Here is an 11,627-nt window from a genome sequence, read left to right on the forward strand (position 1 = left end):
TGCTTTCCAAGACTAGTTCCCAGGTTCAAAAACTACTGCTGGCCTCGTGCATGCTTGTCTACTGTACTACTGCCTTAAGCATCATGGTTAGAGCTTTAAAACTCTTTTTTTTGATCTAGAAGCCAGCTAGGCACACTGATGAGACCAGCAGGCTTTTGACAGTTACTTCTGTCAACTCCATATAATCCTGTATGCTAACAACACTAACAAGACATTATCAGAGAAATGCACTTTCAAGAAAAGCACACAAAACATGTACTTTACCTGCATACTGCATGAGAAACATGGCAAGATGATGATCATATTTCAGTATTTCAGCCAGTTTTCCCACTGCTCCCAGCTTTATTTGTTTAAAAGATGGGAGTCCAGGGTTGAGCTCTCACACTCAGTGCAAGTCCATACAAGAATCCAAGCACAAAAGGAAAGTTGGGTTGTAATGACAGTAAAATTACCACTGCACTGCCACGTGGGTTGGAAGTGACAACCCAGACGTTGAGAGCATGGGTTGGGACTGGAGCTGGCAACCGGTGGCTGCACGTGTCACTATCAGTCTCCAGTAACTGACGCTGATGGGCGGATGGGGGACAGAGGTGGAGAAGCGATTAGCAGCAAGTATATCTGAGTTTGCAAGGGATTTTATACATCAATGCTTTTAAGCACTGGTGCAGTTAAATAAACCCTGTTTGAATGCCTGAGATTAGCTGCCTTTGCAGAGAAAGATTAAGTTCTAGTAATCCTTGATGGTAAGAGGCACATCCCTCACTTTCTTCTTGTACTCACAAGAAATACTAACTTCAGACAAGTTAATTATTCTAGGAGGGCACTGTAAAGAGAAAAGAGGGGAAAAAACCCACACCAAAAAGAAAGAGACACACACAGAGTCCCTTTCTTCTTTGACCCTAAAAACAAGGCATTCAGGAATACCAAAGGACTATTTGCAATGCTTTCAAGCGAATGCATATTTTCACATATATCCACAGCAACAAAACCAGAGACTTGATCAAGTCATGTATGACCTGTGCTGTTTAGTTACCACTGTAACCCAAAACAAAGGAAAAATATTATTACCTGTGTGTGTATGCACATATGTGTGTATGCTGGCACAGACACACAACCCTTGTTGCTTCCCACAGGCAGTCCTCACCAGCCACCCTAGCCATCACACCAAACTACTAAATATTCCACGTAGTGCTCTGGGGATGCTCACATGGCTCTGTGAAACCACCTTCCCTCTCAACACAGCATTTCTAAATTGTTTTGCATTAACACTGGAATTTACAGGGGACAAGCAGCTTGTCCTCCATCGCCTGGGGTGCAGAGCAGGTGACTCCAGGCTCAGAGGGGACATGCCCCACTCCATGCAGCTCATCAGTCACATCCCTCCCCATCCTAACCTCACTCACTGCACCCCCAAAGGGCAACACATGCTACTGCATAGCAAATGCTCAAAAGCTCACATTTTCAAAAATACATTTTTGAAAGGCTAGGAGAAGAAATCTGTCAGGCAAAGGGACACAGGCTAATGGCACAGAGCTACGGGCGGTGTGGGGTGGGAATTAAAAATAAAAAAAAAAAGAGGAAGAAAAAAAGCAGTGGTGAGGGAGAAGAGCAAAGTCCCAAAGACAAGTCCAGCACAGCCAGCAATCAGGACCATTCAAAAATCCTAGTGCAAAAACCTGGACACAGAAGTGAGTGCTGCTCCCCAGACAAGAGCCTCGCAGAAGGGCAGCACCAGCACAAGGACCTGAACAGCTTCATCCTGGCCAAGAGCAGAGCAGTAGGAAGGCACTGCTTTGGGATGGACACATTGGCACCAGAAGAATGTCTACAGAAAAATTGAGGATTAGGGGAGAAATCTCACACCATCTTCGGAAGGTGCACAGAATGCCTCTCTAGCAACACCTTATCTTTGAAATTACTCTGAGATTGAAATTCACCCCTTCTACAAGCTCAAGTCACCCATAACAAAAACATGACCTTAAACTAAGAAACCTGACCTTACAGTGGCTCTGACAGAGCTTTCAACAACTCTGTATAGGGGGCTCTTTAATTAGATATTATGAAATCCCCTCAAAGTAAACACTAAGAAACAGAAAAATCAATGAGTCAGCTTCCACAGCAGAGAAAAGGTGAAAAGCCACAGTATGAAGGCATGCAAGTTTGCTGGGCAAACTCCTCCCCCAGGCTGTCTTAGCATTTTACCAGTCATCTCACAGCTCTGCTGCAATGGTCTGCAAGCTCGAAAATATGGTGCCTAATTATTGCAGCTGTGCAAGTGAAGTACGGAGGAGTCAAAGTGTATGGACTAACACATTTGTGTGAAAAACACGTGGCAGTAAAGAACAAAAGCATTTCTACTCAGCATGATCTGAATATACATTGCTGTTAATGCCTGGACTTCACACACACGACCAAAATAATTAAGGCAGTAAGAAACACACAAATATAAAGAAACTTAAGAAACCAAATAAATGCGTGTATGCATACATATATGAATCATAGTCAAAGGATCCCTATGGAGTGGGGCTGTGGGAGAGTTACAGCCCACTGGTAGCTGTGGTTACTGGTATGAGTGTGCACGAACCTAACAGTGCTTCCTACGTACGGTCTGGCTGTAGCAGAACAGATCCAGCACAAGCTGAATTACACGAGTGGGCACAGCCAAGACTGCCCAGTGTTCAGAAGAGAACTCAACCAGTTACACCCAACTAGTTACACACAGGAGGCAAGAAGCTGCTGCCACCTTCAACCACCCCCCTTGCAAACCAACCACTTTGGAGCATCAGAAGAGGCCTAAAAGTCAGTTCAATAATTTCTTCAAATGCAACAAATTTCTCCCTCCCCCTTGTACTACCTTGGTGACATTTTAACTACCGCTGAACCCAAAAGGTAGCCTGGTGACTTTCCACACAGAGTAAGTCTTTTAGAACAGCTTCCCCACCGCCCACAGGGCCAGCAGCACACTAGGGACGCCACCACCAGCTCTCCCGATGCCCTCCAGACTGCTATAAGGCTGTTGTTAATGTAAGGACCCCCCGCTGGCGAGGGCCACCCGCGCCATACAGGCCTAACCGCGCCGACCGGGAGGCCAACACCTCGGCCACCCTCCCTAGAGGCCGGCTGGGCCTGGCGCGGCGGGGCGGCCCGGAAGGAGAGCCGGCAGGCCCGGCCGGCCCGGCGATCCAGCGCCACGGGCCGCCGCAGCCTGAGAAGCGGAGGAGGCCGAGAGCTAGCACCGCTGCCGCCCCCCCTCCGCTCTGCAAACGGGGGCCTGGCCGGAGAGGCCCCGCCGCCCCTGGCCCCATCCGCAGCCGTGCCTCACTCCCCACAGCCTCCCGCGGCGCGCAACCTAGGCCGGCCCCGAGCCGCCGCTCGGCCGCTCCCACTGGGGCTGTCCGCAGGCGGGAGCGGGACCCCCCGGCCCGGCCCGGCCCGGCCCGGCCCGCACTCACCTCACCGCCCGGCCCGGCCCGGCCCGCCGCGGCCGCCCCGCACATGCGCACCGCCCACCAGCTTCCGCGTGCTCCGCTGCGCCCGCCCATTGGCTGCCACCTCACCGGGAGGCGGGGCGCTGCGCGCACGGCGCGACGGGACGGTGGCGGCGTCCGCAGGCGCGGAGGCGGAGGGGCGCGTTGTGTGGCCTTGGCCCCGCAGCCGTTCCCCGCCTGCCTCCGGGCCCGCCGTGTGCACGGCAGCGTTGTCCTCCCGTCCCCCGGCGCCACGTGGGCCCTCTGCAGCCCCCAGCGCTCTCGGGGCGCCGCCGGCCGCCCGCCCCCGGGCGAGCGCAGCACCGCGGTCTCGGGCGGGCGGGATTGCCCCGGCGAGGGCCCTGCCAGGGGAAGCAGCCCGGCAGCCCCGACCCCCCACGGGTCGGTAGGAACAGAGACAGCCTGTCAGGAATGCCGTTTATTCCGGTGAAGGACAGCAAGTGGGGGAAGGGCTCCTTGTCTTTCCCTCTTTCTCCCTTGTGGCAGGATTAATTCGTCATTCCTCGCCCCGTGGCCTCACATGTGCCCACTCATTCCTCGCCCCGTGGCCTCACATGTGCCCACTCGTGTCCAGCCACGCTCCGGCAGCTCCCCAGAGCGCCTGGCCTGGGTGCCCAGTACCCACAGATACGCACAGCAGCAGTGGCGGAGCAGGGGGACGTGGTCTCTGGGACAAAAGATGGAAGCCGGCACGGTCTCACAAGGAGGGGCTGCTGTGCTGTCCCGGTGGGATCTGGAGGTGTCTTCCAGGAATGGAGCCCCAACTACTCCAGCCTGTGAGCACCCCCCTCGAGGGAGACGCACAGGTCAGCACGAGAGTGCAGATGCTTAGCAAGGGACCCTCCACTGTTCAGGGAGGTGCTCTGCTTCCAGCTGCACTGTGTCTTCCAGCTGCACATAAGCTTGGCAGAAGTGTCTCCTTTCCCATCCAAGCCACCTCCCTGTGTCTCTGTGGCACCAAGAAGGCTGCCTGAGCCCCTCTGTGGAGTGGGATGTCATGGTCACTACAGGCCAACACAGCCAGTGCTCCGGCTTCTGTTGCTCACGCTGTTCCAGATCTGCAGCCTCACCCAGTTCTGTGCTTGGGCACAAACACTGCCGATGGCTGGCCCCACTCCAGGGCCGTGGGTGACAGAATCACAGCAGAGGCAGCAGTCAGCAAGCTCAGGAAGTGGCAAGAGGCCCACATGGAAAACGTCTCTGTTCACACTGGATACCCACCTGCGACGCTCACTGCAGAAAGCATGCTGGAGGGAGGCAGAGGACGGCTTTGGCGTGATCAGAAGTAAGGATGGCTTGGCTTTGAAAAACAACATCGGGTGGAGCTCAGGCTCCACTGAGAACAGGCAGCAAGCAGCTCATCATATAGACAGATACTGTGTTGATCCCCAGAACTGAATCAGACTGTATCCACCTCCTAGATCCACCTACGAGGTGTCAGCCCACCCACAGAGCCAGAACTGCTCTGTAGAGGCCTCCTCTCAGGCTCATTCCATGCTGTGCAGCTAGGAACAGCATTTGCCATGTGATATTTGGTCTCAGGCCTTTCCCAGGCAGAGGTGAATGCTACAGAGGACCTTTTTTAAGGGCATTTTTATTTTTGCCTCTTACTCTAGGATGGGGAAGGCCTCAGGACCAAGGCAGGTTCTGGACACATACTGGATATGGCCTTGAGCCTTCATGTCTACCAGTGGGGCAAATGACAGAGGTGGAAACAACTGCTATTTTATGCATAGCAGCCTCATTTTCAGATTAGGGTATCTTCTCAGATAATAAACCTCTTTTAAATGACATTTTCTTGCCATGTGGATTAAATGGACATAATTTTATGAGAAGCAATTAAATATCATCATAGCCTCTGGCAAGGTCAGCAGTCTGGCCACCAATGCTATGTGGCAGGGCATGCAGACGTGTGCTCCTGGGATGAGTTGGTGTGTAGGGACCCTTGCAGTCCCAAATCCAGCCCTACAGCCCTGATAGGACAAAGCAACCCTCCTGCATGGGGCTTTCCCTGGCTCTGAGGCAGCCGTTCCTCCAGCTCCTTTGCCACAGCTCGGCATTCAGCCAGTCACTCATTAACTCACTTTACAGCCCAGGCCAAACAGCAACAGCTCAGTCTGTGCTGCCCTGCACCTCTCCCTGGTGTGCAGTGTCTGCAGCTGCTCTGCGCTTGCCATGCTAGCTCCTGGGCAGACACGGCAGCAGCCGAGGAACAGCAGGAGCCCTCTGTGTGGTCCCAGTGGCACGGCAGCAAGCTCAGACCCCTACCCCCTGCCTCTGCCTTGGGTGGGCACAACCCAGAGTGGGGACGACCCTGCCACCTCTCTGGCTGCAGGTTTGACTGCAGCAGGAGACAGGTTTAGGGGGTGGCTCAGCCAGCAGCTGTAGGATCATGAGTTTGATTTAGGAAGGGCAGTGACTGGGAGCGCTTGTGGTCCCAGATGGATTTAGGACTTGTGCACACCTCCCAGCCTCCGCCACCTGGGCCAGGAGCCAAAGGTGACAGAGCCAGTGCTGTGTGAGCAGCCCTGCCCCAGGTGCCTGGGGCTCATCACCTGGAGAGCTGGCACTGTGGGCAGAGGGGAGGGCAGGTGGATCCCAGGGCTGGGCAGGGGAAGCCAGGCAGTGACAGGTAAAGGATCTCAGCCTGTGGAATGAGTGCTGAGGGCTTGGTCCCAAGAGGCAGAAGGCTGCTCTTGCCAAGGCTCTCCAGGCAAAAACCTAATGTGTGCCACACACCTGCAATTTGGGGTGCCTGGGGCTGGTGCAAAACAGGCTGTGCTGTGCCCCTGTGAGGCTGTGGGCTGGCTGGAATTTGGCCACGCTGATGTCTGGGAGTTAGCATCCAGGTAGGTTCCACCCTGTCTGTGGTCTCCTCCACAGCTTGTGGGCCCCGAGTTCATGGTCGCAATGCAGGAGATAAGCTGGAAAGCTTGGAAAGCTGGTGGCAGCCGCTCCTTACCGTGTCAGTCCTGAAGCTGCAGGCAGGACACAGTGGGGAGAGGTTTGGTGCCTCTGCCAGGGAAACAGCGGCCGTTCCCCAGGTGAAAGAGAACTCTTCTTTTCACACCTGCAGCCAGCTGGGAGAGCTGCAGCCGCACGTCCTTCTGCCAGCAGGAGTAGAGCAGGGGGTTCAGGAGAGAGTTGCAGAGTCCCAGCAGCCAGAGGTAGTTCTCAATGACTTTGTAGGGGAAGCACTCAGTGCAGACAGTTTGCACGATGCTGGCAATGAAGAATGGCAACCAGGAGAGCGTGAAGCACCCGATGAGCACAGCCACGGTTCGCATGGCCTTCATGTCGCTGGTGGTGCGGGATGGGGGGCAGCTGCGCGCCAGCCCTGCATGCTCCACTTCCTGGATGTGCTGCACGTGCACCGAGGCAATTTTCAGCATGTCGCAGTAGAGATAAATGAAGAGAAAGAGCGCTGGGAAGAAGCCGACGCAGAAGACGGTGAGCATGTAGGTGGGGTGGAAGACCCCGAAGAAGGAGCACTTCCCATCAGCAGAGACCTTCTGAAAACCTGGGGAGAGGACTGGGAGGAAGCCGATGATGGCAGCGAGCAGCCAGAGCCCCACCAAGCGCACTCCGACCCGCAGGCCTGTCACCAGCTGGAAATAGTGGAAAGGCTTCCTGATTGCCAGGTGCCTGTCACATGCAACCAGAATCAGGGATAGGATAGAGGCAGCAGAAGAGGAGGTCACAAAAGCCATTCTCAGGACGCAGAAGATCTGGGGTCGATATAAGGGCTGGGAAAACTCATCCATGACCAGACCCATGACTGTAAAGCCAACCATGGCATCCGCAACAGCAAGATTAAGGACAAAATAGAGCCCCTTGAAGCCGCTCTTCTGGATGAGGCGAAGGAGCGCAACAGCCACCAGTGCATTGGCAGTGATGATGAGCGAGGCCAGCACAGCGAGGATGGCTCCCAGGGCCGAGCTAGCCATGGCTGTCCCCTGTGGGGCACAGCCTAAGGATGACGTGTCCCCAGCACGATTCAAGGGCATCCCTCACCTGGGGTTTCGTGGCATGTACAGCTCAGTAGCCAGGCAGCAGCGAGTGCAGCCCCTCACCCTCCAGGTGATGCAGCAAAAGCACGGGGTGTAGCGGTGTCCCTCCAGGTGGGGAGCAGAGCTCTCCTGAGCAGCTGCCTGCCGGAAGGGATGGGCGCACTCACAGCACCCGTCGTGCCCACAGAGGTCCCTCCCCTCCAGCCACGTTTCCAGACAACCCTGGAGCAGGGGTTGAGCAGCAAGCACCTGAGCAGGAAGCTGCCAGGATGGCACACGGGGTGGTGGCCATCCCCCAGCCGAGCACCAAGGAGCCAAGCAGAGGCAGTTCCCTGCTTTGGCACGGGTGCTGGAAATAGGGAACAAGCAAAGAGGGCTCCCAGCTCCCAGCCCCATGGGCATGTGTAGGTGCACAGCTCATGGGGCTCCTGCAGCGTCACTGCCAGACCCAGGGCAGCCTCTTCCCGCAGAGACCAAGGGAACAACACTGATCCCTTGTCAGAGCAGCAGCCATAAAGGTGACCTGGTTACAATGGGGAAAAGTACTGACAAAGCGATGTCTGCTGAAGGAGAAAATGTTTGCCAGCTTGGGCACCCAGCGCGTCCTTGGCAGGTGCAGGTGGGAGACTGCAGTGCCCTTGGTAAGTGCAGCCGGGAGCCCAGGGCATCCCCCAATAAGCCCAAAACAAGGAAACTGCCATAACCTACAATGGGGCCTCCTAAGCAAGCAGAAGCCAGCAACAGATGTTCCAGGAGGAGGTGTCCTCTGCCCACTCACAGACCCACATAAAAGTAACTACCCACCTACCCCAAACGAGCCCCTCTCTCCTGAGAGCTCCCCCTGCGTGAATTTCTCTGCCCAATCTTCCAGACTGGCTGGGATGCCTGGCTGCGGCCAGGCTCTAAGATTGCAGATCATCTCCAGAGAGAAACTTCATCCATCATCGACTGACCTCACTCCTGGGAGCAGTTTAATGAACCGTACCATAATACTTTGAATGAAATACATATACTTGCTACTAATACTAAAATAAATAAATAATTATATATACACGTACTTGCTTTACTAATCATAATTGTATTTACCTTACTAAAAGTAACTTGTAATGAAGAAATTCACAGCAACAAAGCCTCCGTCCTTGTGTATTACAGAATCCTACGAACCCAATGTCATGCCCTTTACGCTCCCACAGGTAGGTCACCCTCCAGACTGTGACCACAACTGCTCCATCCCTTTAAACAAAGTGCCACAAGCCACCTCTCCTGCCTCATGAGCCGGAAAAAAATCAGAGCTGCCTGGAAACGGGGCAGGTTCAAGCCTTCCTCTGTCAAACAGTAACCTGAGGAGCGCAGGTGGATGGGGAGAGGCTGAGAGCAGGGCCAGGGCACGACATGGGCATTGCACTGGGGAGGAAAGATGCAGCAGACACAGGAATTGTGGCTGCTGTGGATGCAGCTGTGGAGTGGGGAAGCCCCTGGGATGTACCCTGGGTCTGCACCACGGGTGGCCATAGGAAGGGCTCTGGTGGCCTTACACCCTTACAACTCCTCCTGTTTTGTTTGCCCAGGGAGACATTTGGGGAGCAAGTCCAAACCCCATGGTATAAGACTGAGGTGGAGGGGAGGTTAGGCAGAGAGGAGTGGCAGGACAGCTGGGGAGTAAAGCACAAATACAAAATGGAATCGGTGCCTTCCTGTTAGCACATCCTTGCCCCGTCCCATACATAACGGTGCAGTAGCTCACCATGACAGGGCAGTCCTCTGCAGCAGCTCCTCTGTCCTACTCACCAGAACAAGTATTCTCACAGGACCATTGCTCAGCAGCAGCCATGTCCAAGTTGCGAGACCACAGCTGGTTCAGCAGCCATCATGGGCAGCAACTCCTCCTTCCCACCATGTCACTTCATATTTCTACTCCACCATGCCCCTCTGCAGCAGCTCATGCTGCCTGCTTTTGCAGTTACAATGCTGAATACTTCAAATCATGACCTTTATTAGACCCCAACAGACATTGCCCTTTTATCCTGCATCAGTTTAGCTGCTTTGATGGCTTTCATAAAGGACTTAACATCAAAAGCCTTCTGAAAACCCAAACAGGCTAGATTAACTCCATCGTCCTGGTCCACGCACTTGCTGACTCCTTCAGAAACCTCCCAGCAGATTTGAAGTCTGGATTACTCCTCTTCTTCATCTGTCAGCCATTGGCCCTTCCAGCACACCACAGTCATCTATGCCTCAAGTCTTCATTAGACTTTCTACCAGTATGGCAAAGACATCGCGGTCACTGGCTGGTGGTTGCCTGAAAAAAACCCTTTCAAACCCTGTCCACACTTTTTGACGCTTCTGTAATGCGGGGAGAACTTCAAGGAAGAGGCTAAAGGGAAGAGCTTTGGCCTTTTCATCCTTGGGTCCCCTGACAATTTGGGGTGCAGGCCCAGCTCCGTGCTTACGCTCACTGAACACCCTGTCCTACCACCTCCTCTGCCCATGTTTCAGCTTGAGACTTACCCCCAAGCCTCCCAATCAGATATCTCCAACAGAGAAAGCCCTCTGAGCTCTTCTAAGTAAAACCAGGCAACCTTCAGCTTGTCTACTACAGTCTTTGCTTTTTTGAGTGGTCCTTTCATTCCTCAACTGCCCACCAGCCCCAAGGACTCCCTGGAAGGCTTCTCCTTTCTGTCTGAAAGAGGACATACCCTCAGATTTGGGATTTTATCTTGGTAAGTGGGTGCCCACCGTCCCTTTTTCAGTTTTTATGTGGATTTTTTTATATTTAAGGTATTTTTATGTGCCATTTTTATATTTAAGGTATCAGGGACCACGCAGATTTCTACTTTCCACGTTTGGGTATGACTTGTTTTCCAGGGTGCCTTGAATACCATCTCAGAGTTAAACCACATGGACCTTTCTGTGGGTGCCTGGGGAAGGTCCCTTCCAGTGTCCATCTTCCACGGGATATATATTTACCCTGTAGACTGCACACTCTAACATCCATGCCTACACTGCCTTCACACTGCTTGCAATCACTTTTTCAGCTGCTGAAGGTTGCCAGATGTTAATGGCTTCGGGGCACAAACAGAGCCCACGCCACTGACACTGGGGCAGCACTGGCTACAGAAGCTGGGGCACCACTGCCACCTGGGACAGGATCTGCGTCCTGCTCAGCTACACTCTCACACGTTACTTGGCACGGCACAGAAAAAGTTAGAAACAGGTAAGCCTGAGCGCATGAGACAAACAGATGTTTAGGGAACGCTTCTGGGAAGGACATCCCGAGGCAATGAGCCTCTTTGGAACGCACCAGGACTCCAGCAGGGCTCCCCCCTCGGACAAGTGGTTACAATGCCGTTTACGGGCTGGGATTTTAGTTTTTTAAAAACACCTAGCAAAATAGTAATCTACCAACTGAGAAACCTGAAGTGACTCAGCTTTTCCTTCCCTGTCAGCTGCAAAGGTGAGCTGCTCTTGGGATGAAGGAAATGCCTGGCACGGCACCAAGGTGTGCTCACAACCAGCCACCGCCTCCCTGTCACATCCGCAGAGATCACCATCGCCACACGTTTACTTGCAGTTTCTATTGACAAAGTAAGGCAGAGTGACATGTGGCAACATTTATGACAGCCAGCGCAATCAAAGCTCAGGTAAGGGACATCTCCAGGGTCTGGGGTCCACTTGGGCAAGCAGAAGAAACATCCCCAAAGCCACACAAGGGAGCTGATCCAATGGGAGGAAGAAGAGGGGAAAGAAGAGCCCCTCGCCAGCACCTTACAGCTGAGAAATGCACACAGTGAAGTGGCAGTCGTCACACTCTTCCAGCATTGCTGGGGAGCTCCCTGTAGCAGCCTGAAGAACACTGGGAGGATAGGAACTGCAAATACCAAAGAACTGTCAGGGGATTGCTCCAAAAATTAAGAGCGGCAGCAACATCCCATGGAGCTGCACAGAAGAAATGGCTCCAGTACTAAAGTTATAGAAACACTGAAGAAAACCAAAAGAATGTAATGAACTGCAGTTAAAATACATCTCTCAAATAGACTCATATTCATCCACCACATATTTATTTATGCTGTAATATTTAGAAATCCTCTTCCAGAGTGAAGCCAGGTGAGGCATATTAACCTTGTCCACT

The 11,627-nt window shown here is 53.5% G+C and overlaps 2 protein-coding genes across 4 annotated transcripts in view; both read right to left on the reverse strand.

Annotated features, from left to right (window-relative positions):
• ENOX2 (ecto-NOX disulfide-thiol exchanger 2) overlaps window positions 1–3,567 on the reverse strand; it is a 50,134-nt gene extending 46,567 nt beyond the window's left edge. Inside the window, exon 1 of one of the 3 annotated variants that reach the window (XM_056359439.1) lies at window positions 3,453–3,567. Coding sequence is in view for 1 of the 3 variants with exons in the window: in XM_056359438.1 (XP_056215413.1) it covers window positions 3,458–3,497 (40 nt within the window). In the remaining 2 variants the exon portion in view is untranslated. Of the gene's footprint in view, window positions 1–1,676; window positions 1,700–3,452 lie in introns of those variants that run through there. The other 2 variants (XM_056359438.1, XM_056359437.1) reach the window with 2 other exon arrangements.
• A 1,731-nt stretch (window positions 3,568–5,298) lies between these two features.
• Window positions 5,299–7,435, reverse strand: GPR119 (G protein-coupled receptor 119). The gene has a single exon (XM_056359844.1). The coding sequence runs from the start codon at window positions 7,433–7,435 to the stop codon at window positions 6,455–6,457; it is 981 nt and encodes a 326-aa protein (XP_056215819.1). The 3' UTR covers window positions 5,299–6,454.
• Between the last annotated feature and the right edge of the window lie 4,192 nt (window positions 7,436–11,627).

The sequence above is a fragment of the Falco biarmicus genome, chromosome 14, assembly GCF_023638135.1.
Source record: "Falco biarmicus isolate bFalBia1 chromosome 14, bFalBia1.pri, whole genome shotgun sequence".
In the NCBI taxonomy this organism is placed as follows: domain Eukaryota; kingdom Metazoa; phylum Chordata; class Aves; order Falconiformes; family Falconidae; genus Falco; species Falco biarmicus.

Bases quoted from the DNA above. Each gene is read 5' to 3' on its own strand.
- GPR119 (XM_056359844.1), bottom strand. From the start codon at position 7,435: ATGGCTAGCTCGGCCCTGGGAGCCATCCTCGCTGTGCTGGCCTCGCTC.